The sequence below is a fragment of the Mya arenaria genome, chromosome 7 (genome assembly GCF_026914265.1).
Source record: "Mya arenaria isolate MELC-2E11 chromosome 7, ASM2691426v1".
NCBI classification, from domain to species: domain Eukaryota; kingdom Metazoa; phylum Mollusca; class Bivalvia; order Myida; family Myidae; genus Mya; species Mya arenaria.
The window spans coordinates 46,832,153-46,853,997 of record NC_069128.1 but is presented as its reverse complement, the minus strand read 5'-3'; the positions used below and the strand labels follow the sequence as shown (position 1 = coordinate 46,853,997).

The following is a 21,845-nucleotide window of genomic DNA, read 5'->3' as shown; positions in this document are numbered from 1 at the left end:
TCCCCCCAAGAAAATTTACATGTTACTAACGTTCCAAGGCGGTACCTTGATAAACACATCTAGTTTTTATAGTATATATGCATTGTCTTGTTTGTGGGGTTTTGTGCTGTTGTTCAATGTTTGTGATTTTTTTTTTCAAAGTCTTTGGCATTTACCCTGTGCCATTAAATGGGGCTTGTGTTTAAACGTTTTCTACTGAGCCTGTTTCTGTAGTTTGCTTTCATAAAAATCTTAAATTGGATGCACGTTGAGATGAACATACGGTCTAATTTCAAACAAAGGAGTTCGACCTGCATCGGTAAAACATATTCTGAAAATTGACACAAAAGCATTCGACCTCAAACCCTACTTTTCGATCCATAAACAATCATTAATAAACAATCCTATAACAATATAGCAAGCGTTTTTGTCTGTGTTCCTACAACATGTACACAAGCATCAACTGCAACGTACCAGTATAGGTTGCATGATTATCAATAATTGTAATGGTGAGACCTTAGTTAAATACATTTATCATATTATTTTAAGTAAAGATAAGTTATCTAGCCTTTACCTAGATATACACATGCCTAAACGTAGCCCTGACGCTATATATCAGCAACAATTAGACCATTATTTCGAAATTTTTATCCGGAGGAGGGGAGTATTTCATATTCAGTAGCTGTTTTTTATTTTCTTTCATGCATTGATAAAAACGAAAAGCACATAATAACATATGACCTCATATCATATAATAAAATGACACCACCATCCCCTTTTATAGAAAAGGACCAGATTTAAAGAGAAAAGATACACGAAGAGAAATGATCTCATGGCCCTGGGGCCGTATTTCTCTATTAAAATAGTAATATTATCTTAAAGTTCATTTTTCTATAGAGAAATTTAATGCCGTATACACAGTTGTATTATAAAGATGCTCCTGAGTGGCCTCATGGTACAGAGATGTTCTACCAACAATGAGATATAGAGACCATCTTGGAATATTATGTTTTTATCTCTTTAGCTAAAGAAGTTCCTCTGCAAGAAAAATCAACACCTTACTTATATTTGTTTGTAATAATCAGTGTGTGTATACCGCGTGGTAAATTGCGTCATAAATGCAACATAGGAAGGTTATATTTTGCTTCGAATGAAGACTTTAAACAAAGTTAGCTTCACCATTTCTTGACCGTTTTAAATGAAACATAGCGCAGTGTACGCCGCTTACGAAACCCCGCCTTCGGTCTTTTACCACAGTTTGATTGAGAGTTAACTTTCTTAAAACACTTCGCACTTCGACAAACCTTTTCCCAATTCGGCCGTCTGGCGGAGCACTGTCAAAACATTATTTTGGAAACAGGTTTGTCGAAGTGTTTGATAAAACTAATCACCTTATCAAACTCCGGCAATAAAACAAAGGCGGGGCTCCTTAAGCGGCATAGACTGTCCTTTGTTTCATTTAAAATGGTGTAGTAAAAGAAGGGTTATCTTTGTTTTAAGTCTTCATTTTAAGCAAAATGTTGCATTCCGACGTAGCATATATGACGCAATTAATCACGTGGTATATACACACTGATATCTACCGCCGACGATTTCACAAAAAAACTTTTTCGTACAATCCCTGAACAAACTATTGTTTTGCACAGTGTGCTTCTTTAATGCGTTTCAACATACCAATCTACATTCTTATACTTACACAAAACATCGACTGATATTGTTGCCCAGGACATATTTGTCATTGAGTTTCCAGAAGATGGTTCCATTTGGTTCAGAACAAAGCACGTGTAATTGCCGTCAAAGGACCCTGTCAAGAAGTTCTCTACTTGTAAGATTTTATTAGAACTAGATCCTCCCGGGAACGACCAGCTGTAGTTACTGGTCGGATTACTCTCTGTGGTGCAGTTGAATGCCTTGCTGTTTTCCTCAATGACCTTGACCGTTCCTGTGACCTCGTTACCGCCAATCTCTATGGTTGGCACAGCAGGGGGAACTTAAAAATGCAATATACACACCTATTTGTTAAAAACTGATAGTTTGGAATTACTAATTAAACTAACTGCTACTTAAGTCTGTGTGAATATTAAATTATATAATGTTAAACAGGACTAAACGTTTTAGCCATAGTTTGCTAAGAATTTCAGAAAATAGGCATAGACAATAGTTCTGTAAGCAAAATAAAAAAAAAATGTTATTAAAAATAAAAAAGAAGCCTTGGTCACAATTTTAAATTATACCTGGCTTATAAAGGATCTTACATAAACAATAATAATAATACAAAACATTGAGAAGAGAGTTTAGGAAAAGATGAAGCGAGCTTTTCATCACATGATACATTCGTCGACTGCATTCAATTCTCGATATAAAACAGTTTGACGCTAAATTACATGTAGTAAGGCTGGATGACGTCATCGTCATTTCATATTATAGTAGTGTACAAAATACGTAATTTACGGTACTTAATAAATATCATGCAAGCTGATAGGCTAACGTCATTACATTTTCAAAAGTTAATACTATATATACTGTCCCTCAATTCGACCATATACAGTCGCAAACTTTGACTAAAGTGTCCGGAAACAGTTCGTTTGTTCTCGTTTTTTTTCTTCTTTTAAACCTTTTTCACACGGATGCGGAAACAACACTAGACCATCAACTCAATATTTTAAAGAGATTCGCTCATATTTTGGGATAAAAAATTGTTGTTTTTTTCCCTGTTATGTATCTGATAACACTTATAGTATAATTATTTCACACTTTGATACCGAAAATGCAGGAAATAATATTGAAATAATTGTTTGACATATGTTGGTGAAGTACCGGTAGTGAAATTAATTTGTAACGAGTTTTCAAAACTCTTGAAATTAAATGTTGGACGTAAATTTCCTAAATGTTCGCTTTAGAACTCACCCAAAGACCGTCTTCCATAAATAAATAACCGTTGAATTATGATCAAAACGTTAGTTTGATTTGAATGATCGACGGAACTTATATTGTTGACATTTTGTGATGACGTAACATTTATGTTTTTATTTATACTCATTGACTTATTTAACAAAAACAAACTTTCTTTGTTTAACATAGTTCAGGACATGTCTTTTTATACAAATGCAAATAAAGGATATTCTTACAAGAAGGAACAAGTATATTACTTTGAAAAAATCCTGGTTACAAGGTTTCATCGGTTACATCGGTAATACCGCAAAATAGTCATTTAGAGGTGGCTCCATTAGTCACAATAACTTGCAAGCTTATTTCTATGCTTTTAAGACTCAGTGTTATTATTGTTGTGGTGGTCAGCAGGTCGAGATTATTAATGTGTTTTTATTTAATATTTATTTCACAAACTAACTTGAGAAAGGTTTGACCTAGGACTATGAAAATACTATGTGAGGTTGTATTAAGCCAGTACATGACTTTTTCAATTTGGTGTCAGTACGTCAAAAGGGTAGGGTCACCGCAAATATCGTTTAGAAATCTATTTACGCATGGTAATCTTCGAACCTTATTTCGTTATGTTACTTTGACAGTATCTGTTCCTCGACTAAACGGGAGTTTCAATAACAGTTGCATTCAATAGTATTTACATATGCTATGATGTAACACTTAACTATTCTTGGTGGAATTCCTCTCCACTTCGACGTTGTTGGCAGAGAAATATATATACCAAATTGGTCAGATTATAATGAGCCCATGTTACATTTGTTAACACATTGACGTTTATACTCACATAATACATTTATAGACGGATTTGATGAATTCCACTCCACTCCAACATTGCTTGCTGAGCAGTATACTGAGCCATTCTGGTCAGATTTGAACGGCGTGAATGTAAGTGTGCTTCGCGTCACATTGAGATTGTCCTCCTCTTGGTACGTGTTCATGGAGAGTGACGTGACGTCTTGCACCTGTCCCGACCTTACGATGTACCATCGAACCGAGGCAGCCGGTAACCCGCCCGATGTATTGCACTGCAATGTCGTGTTGTTATTCTCTATCGCGTTGATAGGGTCGGTGCTTGGGGACAATGTCACGCCGGAAATGCCAACTGATATAAAATGAAACGAGTGTCTTTCATATTGGTACACTGTTAATATCGTTTCACTTGTAAAAGATGAAAATTTTCTACAATTGGCCTAATTATCAACTGCTTAAAGTGAACATATGACATGTATAGCGTAGCTTTACAGAGTTTTGACTGTGTCAATCTTAAGTATGGTATGTTGCCATGTTATTCTTATTTAAAAGTTGGAAGGTTTTGCCACTAAGACATAAAGTTATATATTACATTTTAACAGCTAGTTGTAATAGTAAATGTGTCTCACAAGAAATGCACACTATGCAGTGAATATTCTATTCAATTATTTTCATTTGCTTGATTCGCTATGAACTTATAAACCAGACTATTTATATGATGTTTTACGTGATAGTTTGGTGCTTTTTAAAATCATTCTAAAATATATTTTAATAGTCTATGTATGCTCGAAATATTAAGTTTCTCGTGTGTCCGAGGAAATTAAAAATTGAAACCTGTCGGAAATTGACCGGATTAGCGTTCAAGTATGCTTTGATGTCCATCCTGCATGACTGTATATTTGGTATATTTGCATGTTTCTATCTAATCCACGATAGAGCAGAAACAGGACTATTCGAGCTCTTATCCATCGTGAAGAAAACACATCAATAATAATATTTATTGTTATATTTTTTGAAATGGATAAGTTATGTTTAAAACAATATTCAAACAAACAAAAACAGCGGTTAATTCACCTGCATGCAGGTAGTATAAAGTTAAAGGCCTAGTTTAAGGAATGTTTGACATGACAATTCCCTGCTGTGCATCTTCTGCTGATTGCACTGATGTCACAGTAGGGGCCAATATCCTGTATATTGGTTTATTGGCTTAGGGCCATTAAGGGTCCAATATTATAATGAAACCTCCAAAACTGCACAGCAGGATACTCAGATTGGAGATGATCTGATAAGAGGGATCAAGGCATGAAGATTAAGATCAATACACAGAGGTTGTTTACTATACACCGATTATTCTTTTGGGTGTGTGGGGGGGGGGGCTTAAACTAGGCCTTTAAACAAGAACACTGTTAGAGTTGAGTACCGTGCACTGAAACAGTTTCTTCCTGACTGATTTCTTCCCTTCCGTTTCTGTCAACAGTGCATTTCCATCCGTGTCCGTTTTCCGTTCTAGAAACGTTCCTTATTGTTAATGTGAGATTGTTTTGAGCCGGACAGGTGTAGTTGTATAGTGTGGAGTTAGGTTCCAAAGAAGGGGAATAAGGAGAACAGGCGCCCAATGTGATGTTGATGATTCCAATGTTAAAAAAATAGCTGTTTTTTAGCCGCTTACTCCATGTTACATTCTCGGCGCCAGTGAACGCTGTCCCACATGTCAGTGTTAGAGGACTGTACTCTGTTACGGTGGGAGAGGTCGGAGACAACATGACCACCTGAGCTTCAGCAACTGAAAAGACACAATAAGCAATATTCCTTTATTATTTTCATTATTAAAAGGTTTTGTTGTAAGCGGTATTTATTTTATCGGTAAAATAAAAAAAAAATATCTCTAAGAGCAATTGGTTTTTGAAGTTATACATGTTATGCTGTTGGTAACATAGGGCAACATCGTATGGTTTCTAATCATTTACTCAACAATATAGGAAACCTGAGACGATGTAAATTGCATTCAGCCTGACAATGATGTCGGCGACTCTTATAATAAGTGCTTCCATAAGTTAATGATTTACCATGATTAATGTTACTATAATTTTATTATGAAACATCCATTACAGCTTAGTAAACCAGGTTGGAAAGGTCAGACAATTTTCGGTTGAATGATGTTAAATGTAAGCGAACGTTTGAAAAGCTGAAATTCTTTAAGGTGACACTTTTATTCAAAGTCAATACGTAAAACATGTACAACAAACATAAATCACCTGTATTGATTTATAACTAAAACTCTGGATTGATTTTGGTGAAAATACGGTATCACAAATTAATATGCCCACAATTACTTGACCAAACAGGCACCAAACAGTCACCAAACAAGTCACCAAACAGTCACCAAACAGTCACGCCAAGGATTCGACTTTGAAAGAGCTGCTTATTTCCAACGAAAAACTTAGAATTGACTATAAAACGGTTAAGACTATGAGCGGTAAAGGATTTTGTAGACCATGATTTTATAAAAATGTATTATCTAACAAACAAATTTAGATATGTTTTTCAGCTGAAAACAAAGATATTTGATGGCTCACTATACTGTAATTTACGTTACATGAAAACTTGCAATATTTTATGACGAAAAACAATCATAAATTAAATTTCGAAAAGTCAATGAAGTCAAATAACCTCAGATAATGTTCGTAATACTTTTAAAGTTGTACTCTTACTCCCTAATATGATTTAACACAACTAATACAAATGTTTTGATAAACCAAAAAGGATGAATACATGTCGAAAACTATTGATATTATGAAGGATACCGAGTGTAATTTAAAAGAAAGGTGCAGACAACACGGTATTTCTATCTCATGAGATGAAAATAAATCACAGTAAATCTTTAGTTAACTCACCAATCTCTGAAAACTGCGTGTTAAGATATTAAATGCACTGTTACAATCTTGTTATCAGTAAATAATATCTTCCAAAAAATACATTATTGCGTAAGTTACAACAGTAAATGGATTTTCATTCAAAATCTATGTTTGCTATACATGTTTGTGTATTAATTTTGAAAACAAGTGTCACTATAACCGATATACTCGTAATATAGAAACATCCTGCTCTAGTTTGTATCAGACTCAACTTCAAATACGATGCCTGTCATATTATCAAGCTCCACTTCCTCATCGTCCTTTTCCCTGTAATTTTCTTCTTCTCTAGTACACAAACTTTTAATAATTAACACATGTCCACACGTTTTCTATACTACTTGGCACTTTTATACAAGCACTTAATTTTGAATCTCAAAGTCATAGTGGGTAATTTTCATGGAAGTATTGCAAGACGTAAAATTGGTAGTTGACCTGATGATCATGCATTTTAAGGGGTGTTCTACAACACATGTTGATACTGTTATACGAGTCTAGAGAGAAACCTTGAGAACCTAATTTCTGTTTTTGCAGACTGTGTAATATCACAATCTGTTTACCTGTGTGTGTTGGTTTATCATTCAGCAGACAAAACAGTCGATTCATTCGAGAAGGTGACCAAATTTAGACAGTGAACCCATTGGAATTGGTAAGGATGAAAACAATGCCTTCTTGTGAAATATTTTAACATTGGCACCTTCAAGACTTGTAACATTTTTACAGATTTCTCTTAGAACAGCAGGGTCTCAAAACGTTTGGTTGAAAAGTAAACATGATATTTAGGTTACTAGTATGTCATTGTGGCCCATAAAAGCCATCTAGTCCGTAGGAGTTCTTGTTACGGGACAAGATATAAATAATGTTTGCGCAGTCCTTCTTGCATTCAACTTACTTGAATATATCAGGATAATCAACGAGCTTTCCAAATGTATCAGGTATTTATGGAAGGCTTTGATGTGTTGCATTGCCGACAAAATATGTGCAACATCCTCACATGGTTTCAAAAGGCATTCTATCAGCAGTTTCTAAGGACTATGAAACTTGACATAGGAAAAGGGCAGTTTTGTTGTTCACAATTGGATTGTAAATGCACTCTTCCATAGTTGCCTGGCTCATTCCATGAGTACAATTTTAAATCTGATTATCTTACAGAATTTAGTTTTTCACTAATTTATCAATTTATGTTTATGTTTGTAAACTGCATATAAATGAATTATCATGCTGTATTGAGTATGAATTAAATTATATGCCTTTTTACCTTTTCTATTGAACAACTACAACTGTTTTTATATTATTGTGTTTTAACATTTAATTGATTGCAACTCTATTTGATCTTACCCAATTTATACATGAAACCTAACAATAACATTCAAATCTTTTGACCAAGGAACGTATTCATGGTTACCGTTTATCACTGGGTAGAAATAACCAGAATAGAATGTGTATATAACTAAATTGATTCATTGTGTAAAGATTATTAATAATTTACCAGCATCAATCGTTATTTTCAAATTAGAGCTAAAAGTAACGTAATTTACACATGCGTTATCTGTACAATCATTAGCAAGTTAGGGATGTATTGATGAAATCGACTAAAACATATTTAAGATATGACATACCTCTTTTATCAAGCAAAATTACATGACTTTATGTTTTATTACATCTCTGTGTAACAAAATATTTCTATATAAACTTTTATATGTTACGTATTTACAGTTACGTAATTTACAACAATTTGCGCGGTGTGAAATATTAGAAAAACATCCATAAAGCTTAAAACCGATGATATATGAACTTTTATCTCATAAACAATAATCATACATAGAAGAAATAGTACAGATGAAACCTTAAAGTAGCTACTTAGGGTAAAATAGTATAAAGGTCCGTTACTCCTTTATGCCCCCTCCCTCAAAGCGTAAACCTATCTCATTTTGTGGCGTTTTGCTAAAGCTTAAGAAAAATCATAACGTTCAAAATTCCCCATGGGGGGGGGGGGGGCAGGGTAATTTTGCAGCTTAAGGTCTTGTTATGCATACTACAGCTAGTCGAGAAAACGGAACCGAAAGAGTTTCTATTGAAAAGCAGAGAATAAGCTCTTAAAATCGCACATCGGTTTTCAATTAAAATATATTCATCTTTTTAGCATTAATGTGTCCACTACTTTTAGTCGAATGACATTGTAGAAAGTGTGCAAATTGGGTTTAAACTTTGAAACTTGTTACACTTGCAGAGAAGATGAATATAATTGAGAAAAAAAACTCAAGACTCAAAACTCTGACATTATCCAATATGGCCGCCAATACCATAACCATGTTAATATATAGTTGTAGTACGTACTGTGACCTTATTAAATGCCTTGTTTAGTGCGGTTTTATGATTAATAAGATGTTGAGTGAGTCACCAATTTCAAATTTCATAACAAAAATCCTCAAAAACAAAATATATGTTGCCCTGGCAAACATAATTTCCCTAAAAAAATGAATAATTTATCGATTTTAAGTCAAAACCCCTTTATTTCCATAAGTTAATGCTTATCGCAAAGAATTGTATGAAAAATCACCTCCTTTTATTTTGTTGCAGTATTGCAGAAATTTTAACTTAATTGAACATGATATTGCCAAACTGTTTTAGCACAAATTAGGCTTAATAAGAGCTATTCATTAATTCGTTCTGGCTCTAAATGGGCTTGATGGTTGCCAAAATACGGTCTGTTTGGTACTGTGTAGGAATAATTTAAGTGTGATATGAAATGTGTTGTTTTTGTCTCTGTAATGGCTATATGGTTGCCACGATGTGATCTATTGTGGTACTGAGAATGCTTCACATGGGTTTGTTTGGCTTCAACTCGGGCATATGGCTGCCAAATATAGTCTTTTGGGCACTGAAAAAGCTATATTAGAAATATATAGTTTGTTTTGCTCTGAATTGGCTTCATTGTTGCCAAAATGTGGTCGATTTGGCACTGAAGAGGCTTTATTGGAGATACACTTGCTCTAAATGTGCTTTATTGTAGTCATAAAACAATGGGGAGAACTGGACTGACTTGAGTTCAGACACACTGTTTAGAATGATTTGTGTTGAAGCTTGCTGTGGTTAAGAATGCCGATTGTTATACTGCTTTGGTGTTTGCTTGACAAATGATGAATTTAAAGCTGCACTCTCACAGATTGAACGTTTTGAAAGCCTTTTCATTTTTGGACTAGGGCACTTGGGGCCTAGTTCATAGCCATAAACACGCTATCTGCATTCTCAAGCCACATCTGGGGGTTCACTGACGTAATGTATTCATACGCTGTATTTTAATTGGATTTCGGTTAGCAAATTCGAATAATCAAAGTAGTACCAGAACTGATTACAATGAAAACATTCAATAAAAATAGATCTCCTTACAATTCAAGCTAACTGTATGTTCTTTTAATGAAGCACAAGAAATTCATACGTAGCGAGTGAGTTAATCGGGTTAACTACATGAATGTTCTTGCATACGGTCAGATTATATGCAATAAGAATATGAACATATTGGAAAAGTACGCATCGAAATTTTTCCGTTCAATGCTCTGTATTGATAGACTGGTACCCTCTTTCTCTTTTATCCGAAATGAAACCAGTATCAGCTAACCGCGGTGCCCGTTGCGCATTCGAAATGTCTTGTGAATTCATACGTAAAGGGAATAAAGCGTGCGGTCTAAGAAGAAAACAACCAGAAAAGTTGGTTTAAAAAAGTATTGTTATCCTTTGTATAGAATGTTGGTATTCCGAAGTCGGTCCCTGACACGTAAATTTTCAAGCAATACAAGTTCGTTTGAAAAAAATCATGTGATTTCAATTGCAAAATGGAGATAAAAAATATCAAATATGCGCATACTTATTTATGAAGTTTCATTCTAAATGAAGCCAAATATATGAATATGTGCACAGCATCTGTGAATAAGATGATTGTTTACCTATGTGCATAGAAAAGTCTTGGAGCCACTCTCAGTGTAAGTACATAATTACTTTATACATTTTGTTCAATGATATGGTGATAAGCCATGGCCATTGATAAAACAATCTTGCATGCTCAATTTTGATTTCCTCTCTTATAATGCACCAGTCAATTGTTACCACGGCCCCCTCGGGGATATACCGGGGAAAAGGGCTGTGTTTTTACCTTTCTGGTGCTGTCGTAGCTAAAGAACTTCAGCGAACACATTATATATTACCATTTTGGACGTGTTGTAAACATCAAAAACATACATATCAATATTAAAGTTATGGAAGCCAGAGCTAGTGTCCTCGCAATGCCGGATGATTGCGGTGGTTTTGTCTTCCCTCAAAATATATCAGGGAATTGCTCTTACCTTAGATCCCCGGGATGCGGGGACGTTATTCATGGAATTTTACCACCCGTTTGATCTCGCAGGGCAGGGATTTTACCGGGGATTGGCTGGACCGAAAGTCAAAGTACCTGCTATTCCCTTAGGGGGGCGTGGTTACAAACTGGTGCATACTTTACAAGTTCTTTTTCTGAAGACGCTTTGTGCTCATTTTTTTGTTTTCTAGCCAAGAATGAAAATCAAAAATCAGTCAGAGATACAGTATGGTGATGCATTGTTGTTGATAGATCAATATAAATTTGTGAAATATTTGAGGGAAAGGTATTTGGTTAAATAATTTACAAGTGTAACTTTTGAGTTTTATTTAACAATGCAGTGCCGAATATTGTGGAGATAGAATTGAATTTGTATTAATTAATCAGTTGACTTGTTGACTTATTGAATATTTTGATTTTAATTTTGTTCCCTAAACGCCACAAGTCAACTGATTAATTAAATGAAGATTTAACCTCACAATAGTCTTTCTCAAATGCTGTCCAGGATTTTTTATGCTTAAGAATAACTAACCTCGTGATGTCAGACCAGAAATCATCTTGGCATGAGATTGGATCACTATGGATCATTATGCACCAGTCAATTGTAACCACGGCTCCCACATCCGGGGGTATACCGGGGATAGCCAGCGAAATGGGCCATGTTTTTACCTTTCAGGTTGCCCCGCAGTGCCGGGTCTTCCCGAAAAATACAGTGTGGATGGGGCTTAACCTAATGTCCCTTGGGTGCGGGGGCATTTGGTGGGGACTTTACCATCAGATTATCTCCGCAGGGCGGGGATTTTAGCTGGGGTTGGCTGGACCGAAAGTAAAAGTCCCCGCTATTCCGGGACCGGGGGGGGGGGGCATGGTTACAATTGACTGATGCATTAGCTTGTGTATTCAGATAAAGTTAAGAATATATATTTATTCATATAAGTTATACTTTGCGATCTAAATCAAAGATTTGAAAAAGGTATCCTGTATTAATAAATGCAAGTATACATAAATGACTGTGCAAATCTTTATGTATCATCCAAATATGAGTACCTTGCAGGGTGAATGCTATTTGTAAAAATTATACTAAGTGAGCTTTCAAAATTACCTTTCCAATCGCATACACAATGCAGTTTGAAACCTGGATAATTAAAACAAATCTTGGTTGTAGACCATTACTATTAAATATTTGATAAGTCACAGACATTATAAGGTACAGTTTAAAGGGGCTGTACTCAGTTAATTATGAAAAAGCAAAAAAATAAAGAAAATTGTAGAAAATTGACAATTTTAATGCTAGAAATCACAAAAAATAATTCCCTTGAATTATTCCTGTCATAGCTTAAAGCTGCACTCTCACAGATTTACCGTGTTTACAATTTTTTTTTGTCTTGGAAAGAGCAAATTTTTGCGTTAACATCTTCAAACAATGATATCAGATCAGCTTATAGTTTGTCATATTTCCGTTCGAAAATTAATGTTATATGGCTTAAACCGTTACTAACAGTTTAAGAATAATGCTTAAAACATCAATTTTTTGACTTTAATATAAAAATCTGCCATCTAAATTTTGTTCAGCAGTCTTATATAACTGGTTTCCATGGATTTTCGCAAAAATTGGCTCGTTCCAAGACAAAAAATAAAAAAGTTGTCAAAACGTTCAATGTGTGAGAGTGCAGCTTTAAACTCATAATAAAATTTCAATGCACTGCATTTGACATAATTTTAAACAGATGAAAAAATGTTATTTTTAAAAAGCACAATATATCCTTTATGTGACCTTACATTAAAATGAATTTATTCAGATCATAATTAAGTGATTTTTCTTGCACTTAAATGTGAACAAGAAAACTTGGGATTGAACACTAAATGAAACAAGAATGAAATTTAATGAATCACAAAATATCATCAAAATTATACACACAAATGTTCTTTGATATACACAAAAATGAAACTTAGACTTTAAAAAAATTACCATTTACTAAAAACGATTATATAAAATGATGAATACATTTGTAGGATTTGATATCATACTAGATGTAACTCGGCTTCGTTTATTTTTCGAAACTTTCTCTCAGTGATGAGGAATAAATTTTATTCACTGCAGTTGTTTTCTAAGTTAATGAAAATAAGATCAATTGAAACAGTTCATTAACTACTGTTGATCAGTGTAGATTGTGGGAGGTCATGGTTGATTTCAATGAACCACCAATAAGCCCTGCCAAAATTGGATACTGATTGGTCAGTCAGGTGCTTATGGTAAGCATGATTAGCATGAATGTTCATTTTAACCATCATTTATGAATGTTTACAAAATCATTGAATATTGAAATAACAAGCAAAATGTTAGTATGAATGATGAAAGCCATGAAATATGTGAAGTATTCAAAAAGAGACCATTTCTTCAGCTTGTGTAAATAATGAGAAAATTGTTAAGTAAAATTATTAGGAAAATGTTGAAATCTCATGTTTAAGCCTATAATGATCATACTTGATTGCTATATTATTGACACTTATTGCAATATGTTTTATTCATTGCAATATTTATGTAAAACATTAATTATTATGTTGACTTAAGTTTGATGATAAGAACTAATGGTATAGGTGATGTGAGAATGATCTCGTAAGTCTTGAAAAACCCTTTTGGTATTGTGAGTTTTTTGCTCCAGTCTTGTTTAGTTTAGCTTTTGAAGATTTTCAAAGTAACTGCAAAACAATTCCAGCTTCTTCAATTCTAGAAAGACTATGTCAAACCCTGACCAGATATAATTTCATGTCTTTTCAAATTACCAACTTGGCAATGGTTTTATCATAACATAGGATATTGGTTTTAAAGAACATGTTAGTGTTTTTGTATGTGGAATGAAATATCATAAGTGGCACTAAATTGAACATAATTTATAGTTCTCATTCATATTACACATAGCCCCAAGTATATGTTGATCTAAGATTTAAGGCTTGGGTGGAGTCAGGGCAAGAAAAATGCATGTTAATACATTGCACTTTCCAACGCAAGAGCTGTTTGTTTATTCAAGTAAATAAAGCAATTCCCACACCAAGGAACTGCAGTATTGCTTAACCAGCTTAATTGACATTATAAGTTGAAGTACAAATTGCTGCAATTAAAGGCACATCTAGTTTTAAGAATTATCCAAACTCTGATTTAGCAACCTTAATATAGTTATAAGAACTACTTTTGCGAAATGAAAGCTTTTTTAGATTTACAAGGACGGGTGAAAAGTATTTGCCAAATGTACTGCAACACCTGATACCTGTTGCCTAGGAATCCAACAAATGCTTGGCACTTCAAATGTTATAGTACTATTCAATTTGGAGTGCCTGAAACGAAAGCTTCTTGATTCTACATTCAACATCTTCTTTCTGTATGACATATTGGACCAGGAGAATCATGAACCTACAACCTTTTGCATCTATTGAGATAGGGAGCTATCATGACAGTGACAGAGGACAATACAAGAATGACCAACTGCTGCATTTATTGAGTTATCTAATGCATACAAATTAAGACGGAGAAAATAATTCTTAATTTTTCCAAACTACTTCCTTAAGCATCTTGTATGTAATTGTCTTTTACTGATTGTTCAAAGTTACAATGGCCCTGTGGGTTAAAGATGCTCTGTCCAAGGGGTAACAGGTTTTGTACATAATAGGGTTATAAGTACTGCGTTTTGATCCAGGAGGTTGTATTCGACTTAAGTAGATTGTTTTGCAGATTCGGATTTCATAAGGCACAAGCCGAGTAAAATCAAAATCTACAAAAAACTACCAGAATCAAATATGACATTCGGCCATATCCGGATCAAAACGCAGTACTAATAACCCTTTTATTATATACATTACTGATTAGATCACTTAAAAGCCACATCTTTGCATAATAAATTTCATTTTAAGGATGCACTCATTGCTTTAATGACGTCAATTTAATATTGCGCAACATTCTTTTTATGACGTGACGTCACAAGAGTGGTATATGGCCGTATTGCACTGGAGCGGAATATGGGTTAAAGTAGTTTGTGATATGTATTGCATGTGGATTGATGATGGGTATATAATAAAGAATAAAATTATGTTTGGTATTCCATTCTCACTAGCAGTGTGATGAAATGCTGACACCATGTTATAAAATTTGATTGTCAAAGTATTTAAAAGACATTTCAATATTTCATACTTTAAAAACGATATTCATCTCATCTTAGTCTACTCAACTTGCTTTGCTATGTACAAAAGTCTGCAGCAGTAATATGAATAGCATTAGACAGAAGGCAGTGCTTAGTATTCATCAACTGCACTAAGTTATCATGGTTACATGTTATATGAATTGAATACCAAGCACAAATTAAGAAGGAGAAAATAATTCTTCACTTTTTAAATAAAAACTACTTCATAATAGCATTGTGTATGCAGTCTGACATAGGTGTACAATGTAGATGTTTTTTACAAAGATTGTTCAAAGTATGACCCTGTGGTTTAAAGCTGCCCTGAAAAATAGGTGACAGGTTTTTTATATATTATATTATTACATCATTGAAAATCGTCTCTGAAACTGCAAATAACAGACCTTTGATATAAAAGGATTTGATCAAATTAAAGCTGTATGTGTGCCAACCACGTGAATTAATTTGTACAAGTTTGTAACGACTTTGAGAAATTCAAAAGAACTATAACTTTATCTGATTTAACGCTTTACACCCCCCCCCCCACACACACACACCCCTCACTCTACGCACACTTAACTAGATTTTTCAAATTTCCTTTGCAGCTTGCAAGCAGTTTTAGTCTAAAATTTAAGCTAGCCCATCAAACAGTGACCCCTTGTGATGTGAGCCGATTTTGTCAATGCTTAGAACATGGTTGTCAACATTCTCCTAAATGAAGCCCTAGTCCATCAGTGCTTTCAGCACTTTGATTTGTCTTGGAACGAGCCAAGTTATGCGAAAATCCATGGAAACACGTTATATAAGACTGCTGACAAAAATTAGATCGCAGATTTCTATTTTTAATTTCAAAAAATGATGTTTTATGCATTTTTGTTAAACCGTTAGTAACGGTTTAAGCCATAAAGCTTTAATTTTTGATCGAAAATATGAAAATCTGCGATCTGATTTCATGTCAGCAACCTTTTATTATTGGTTTACAGACATTTACGCAATAATTTGCTCTTTCAAAGACAGGAAATAAAAAAAGTTGTAAAAATGATATATCTGTTAGAGTGCAGCTTTAAATGTAGCTGCATTTGTAATTATATTTAGATGTAAATGGCCTTTTCATTATGGTTTGTTTAACACTAGCTTAACTTTATTGAAGCAGAATTTGGATTTATATGTCACCGCATTGGTTTATTTGCACTAAATGGTCTCAGGTATAGCAAAACTATTGTCTACAGGGCACTTAAAAGAGTTTTATAGAACCCCTTCACTGTATGTTTGACACCAAAGGTTGATTTAGCTCTGGCTTGACTTTTGTAGAGCCCGTCCCAGGCTTGTTCGAATAAATTGCTTTGATTGTAACCACACTTAGAAAACAGAGGGCTGCTGGTGACCTATTGTGCCAACAAGAGGCAATTTGAAATAGCGCCCCTATGGGAGTTGTGTTTAAAGATGCACTCCCAAATTTACCACAATTAAATATATTGTTTTAATGTTTAAAAAGGTAAGAATACATGTCAAAAACCATGGTGCGTATGAAGAATACCGAGTTTAATTTGAAAGAAATGTGCATAAAACACAGTATTAGACTACAGTAAACCTGAGTTAATCTTTTAGCATTCACCAATCATTTAATATTTTTGCGATTTCTGCTATTAAATACACGGTTACAATCTTGTTATCAGTAATTAATATTTTCCATAAATGCATTATTTAGTAAGTTGTTAATGGTATATAAGTCAAAATTGATATTTGTTTTACATGTGTTTGTATTGATTTTGAATAAGAGTGTCACTGTAAACTTTTGGCTACTGAGCTTGTTTCTGTAGTATTTCATATACATATTGAGGCACCCACTTAACAAAACACGTTGAGACTTTTTTAATACTGTTTCGACCCTTGGCATAACTTTCATTGGGTTGTTTGGTACTAAAATAGTAAAGCAATATTAATACATTAGTTTATAAAACAACAACAAAAACAAAACAAAAAACAAGATGGACTTAAAAGGTGATACTTCCGGCTGAATGGGCATAAAGATGAAACTCACAAAAATAGTTTATATATAGCGTGTTAGCACTGGGTGTGCTGAAGTATGGACATTGTATTGTTGACTTGACTTTAAATATGGGAAAAGAGATGAAATATAATTTAAAAAAATGTGATTTTATTTCATTTATGGTATGGCTTAAATACGAATAGATAGGTAATAGCGCTGTCGATAATTTTCATATTTACATTTTGAGATTCAAAGGATTTACACATTGCTTTTAAAATACGTAGCTGTGAATGTCATTTAATTCACATTATGAAACAGTTATACAAATCATTTATGAACATAACGCCGCGTGGGTAAATTTACACCTAAGGTTTATTTTAGACACGTTTATATGGTATTATACATAATGAGGAAGCTAATATAGTCCACGTTATACTTAAATTTCTGTACTTAATACAACTCCTATTCAATAAGCCGTATTATGTTGCAGATATTTAAGGCAAACCGTAAAGACATCGGTGACCTCCCCAAAAATGTCATCCTGTCAGAAAAATATTTAACTGCACGTATTCACGTTTCTTTCATTCTAAACAAATAAAAATCAAGATGTGTTTAAATTTGATAACTTCAAATATATCAGATGAAATAGGAGTGAGATGGCTTTTAGGATTAAATGTATTTGAAATTTTAGCAGTCTGTTTTGATAGCATATAAATCTCAAAGGAAGACCAAACACATAATATAAACTTAAAATGAAGAAAAGGATATTAACCCTTAGGCTGCTGATGGCGATTTTAAAGGCTTTGCAAACAGCTTGGAACCAGACCAGACACCGAGTAACTCGGCGCCTGGTCAGGTTCCAAGCTGTTTGCCACTCAGTCAATAAATGCCCAAAGTTTTAAGTAAATTGAAAGAAATTTAGAATAAACCAGACGACATTTTTGAGCAGACGACAATTTACCCAGCATGCAAAGGGTTAAAAGATAGTGGGTATTATTTATATTCTGACAAAGAAATGTACCTTGAAGTGGTCAATGTTGTAGGTAAATTTGAAGTACAATTTAAGAGATTAATATAATAATATCCATCCTATTCGTCCTTATCTTAGTAAAAATAAAAAAGCCATATTTAAACATAACAATTGTACTGAATTCAAATTTTATCGCGATCATTTTGAACTCCATCTTAGATTGTCGAAAAACAATATCACAAAATGGTATTTCACTGTTTAAACAGTGAAACAGTGAACTATCATTTTTATTGCACTAATAAATCTCTTTAAATCACAAGAAAGTTTAAAAATAAGCGACACTAAAAATCAGTGTTTTAGGGTCAGCAAACTTGATAGAGTCACTGTATTTGATTTGTTTACTCCGTGTAAGAGACTTTTTCTTAACGCCAAATATTCGTTTATTTGATATATTTTCTTAAACATAACTTATTAAAAATCAATATAATGAAACTCATCAGATAAATTCACATCTTATTCGATCGCGAAACATGTCAATGGATATTCACCAAATAACCAGTAAGTGACTCGTGTGGAAATAATTCTGCGTAAGAACGATCTAGAAAACACACGTCCCAACAGGATTAAAACTAGAGAACAAGTGAGAAAGGCGCCAAAATAAAGAAGGGCGGACAATTAAACATTCGGCGCTGGGAAAGAGTTCCTTCCCTTGATAATTATTAAATTTTCTCAAAATTTGTTAAATTACCTTTCTATATATACTTAACCGATACATTTACGACATGATATGCGACAGCCTACATATAATACTTGAATGTCTATCCTGTGCTAAAATGCGCTATAAAACAGTTACAAAGCTTTAAAAGAAAAAAATGTTTTCATATTATTTTTGTTGGACGGTTTCTTACGTCTGTAAGAGTACACTTTGAAAGAAAAAAAGGAGAAACTTTATCTGACTTATACGACGATAAGTGTATTGCATAAATAAGTGAGCAAATAAATGCATTGATAAATATATAAATACAGATTGATAAATAGAAACATTTTTACGAAAGATAAACATTAGATTATTATCATGGCCTTTCTAAATGCAATGAATCGGCTAGTGGGATCACTCGAAATTTTCGTGCACGGTCCTCTTACAACCGTAAGAAGACACCTTTTCAAGAGCTCTGCTGGGGGTATAGTTGTATAAGATTTTTATAAAGTATATATGCACTGAGTTGTTTGTGGAGTTTGTTGTTCCGTGGTCCGTGGTTCTTGTTTGTGATTTGTTTTGTTATATGTCTTTGGCGTATTATACCATCCCAGAGCGTTCATGGACCATGCACTATTTGTGCATACGTTTTAACCACTTTGAAATTGATTTACACTTTTTGCGGATACACTGGACATACTTGAACAACATCAACAGTCTTAATGGAACAATACATTTTCAAATATAACGTTTACTATAAATACTATTATAACGATAAAACAGAAAGTTACAGGGGTGGTATTTAGTATACGACTTAAGTCAATCTTATGATCATACACCATTGACTTCATTCACTGTATAGGTCCGTTATTTATTTCGAGTAATCCGATAAGCTACACCGTTTTTAGATCCAATTAAGTTAGAATATTGAATGCCACCCCTGAAATACAAATTTAACAAAAAAGCGGGCTCCAATTTCTCGAAACTTCTTAAGTCCCTTATAACAGGATTAAGTTAAGCTCACTATTTTTGGTGTTCAATATTTTGCGTAATTTTTACTTCTTCAATAGTTTTCAAACTTTATATAGAAATTATCTTTATGATAATCACAACAATTTTATTTAATTAATCAAAATTCAATGTAAGTTTGTATTTTGGCTAATTAAAATAGCCTACTTAAGCCTATTTAGCTTAAGAAGTTTCGAGAAGTTGGGGCCTGAGCATTTAAATGCTGACACGTGTGGTCGTTACTGTGCTGGAAACATTCCTATTAGATACATATGTATGCACAGCTACATTCAAGCTTGCCCTGGTTTTCGTTTCATAAAAATTGATAAAACCTGTGAAGAACTGCCAAATCTAATATACATTCGTTCTAATGGAAGGGTCTCTGCTTCCTTACATGGTAAGGTAAAATCTAAGATCAAAACCTTATTTAAGAACGATTCAAGTAAGTCCTGATAGCTTAAGTTTAATCAAAAGAAAACTTGGATCTTACGTAATGTTTCATAAAGGTCGAAATTCAGCCCTATTTGGAATACCACCACCGATGGATAGCTATTTATAGAGGTTTACTTTGAAGGACAAACTTATAGTACTATGTATTAATATATATTGAATTTTACTAACCTGAAGTTATCCTATGCACTAATATTATCACAAAGTTCACTATGAAGTTTACTAAAACCATGACTGTTGAACAATATTTTTATTAACCACACATCTGTATGTTTTAACTTTCAAATGTTTCGATGAATCAGGAAGTTTAAAAACGCAAAAAAAATCATGATACAGAAAGGCAGTTCGCATGGTAGCTATCAACAAAACGGTCTCTGATTACGTTTGCGATAATTATACGTCCTGTTTTCTTTTAAATCACTTTCACATACTATTTATCTGATCGTATAATGTCGTGTCCTGATGTCTGATGAAAATGATGTAAAAATAAAATTTAAAATAAAGAAAACCGAGCTTTTCTTTCACGACTTCATTTTTAAAAATGTGTGTGAAAAGGGTATATTGCGTTTAAATAATCGAGTTAAGTGATGAATTGTAACGAAATCCGATTTACCTCAAACATGATAGTTTATGGTTAAAATGTAATCCAAGATCAAGTGTTTATTAATTGTAAATTTCAGCATTGAAATAAAATAGTTTGCCATACATGGATGGAGTAACCTTTCGTGATCCCGAAATGTTTTATATAAAAATGTTTGTTTACAAAAGGAGAATTTTTATCGGGATTGAGTATTGAAGTTACGGCGAAATAACCCGTTTAGTGTTATTGCATCTGAAAAATGAAAAATATGCCTAACGATTTTGCAGTAAGTAAATAATCTTATTCCATATTTTTCAGTGTTGGAAATGATCTAATAATTGTTAAATTCAAAATGAGTTTTAAAAATACAATACTTAAACATTTTATCATAAGTCATGGCCTCGATAAAGCATCATGTCTTGTTTATAAATACGCGCCACGCAGAAAATAATAGTAATCAACTTTTTATCCGGAGTAAGTACTAAGTAACGATTTTATGTACGGGCATGTTTATTACCCGTTTGGAAAAAAAAATTGCTGTGTTGTGCCTTATGGAAACTGCATTTTGAGAAATAATTACCCGTGACTAGCTCTAAATAGTGGAATGCCAACCAGACAACTATAACTAAATCCAACATCTGGAATGCATACCAGGTACCCGCTATTGTTGATATTGTCTCAAACATAACAACACGAGTAAGCGCTACGGTACAGATGGTGTGTGAGCCAGGTGGCATAAAGATGATAGTATTGCCGAAATAGAGGTGCAACGGTGCCGTTAAAAATATAAAGGTGCATTAGTGCCACTTAAAATATAGAGGTGTAACTGTGCGACTTGGCATAAAGAGGTGCAACGGTGTCATTTAAAATATAGAGGTGCAACGGTGCCACTTAAAATATAAAGGTGCAACGGTGCCACTTAAAATATAGAGGTGCAACGGTGCGACTTGGCATATAGAGGTGCACTGGTGTCACTGAGAACAAAGAGGTGCGACGATGCCACATTGAATATAGAGGTGTATACAGGTGCCACTCTAAATATACTG

The 21,845-nt window shown here is 33.7% G+C and overlaps 1 protein-coding gene across 1 annotated transcript in view; it reads right to left on the bottom strand.

Annotated features, from left to right (window-relative positions):
* The window catches only part of LOC128241191 (nephrin-like), a 40,824-nt gene extending 20,107 nt beyond the window's left edge, over positions 1-20,717 (bottom strand). The window contains exons 1-4 of the mRNA XM_052958151.1: positions 20,391-20,717; positions 5,342-5,455; positions 3,707-4,024; positions 1,676-1,969 (exon numbers count right to left, since the gene is read on the bottom strand). Of these exons, the coding sequence (XP_052814111.1) occupies positions 1,676-1,969; positions 3,707-4,024; positions 5,342-5,455; positions 20,391-20,451 (787 nt within the window). The 5' untranslated portion in view covers positions 20,452-20,717. The remainder of the gene's footprint in view (positions 1-1,675; positions 1,970-3,706; positions 4,025-5,341; positions 5,456-20,390) is intronic.
* Between the last annotated feature and the right edge of the window lie 1,128 nt (positions 20,718-21,845).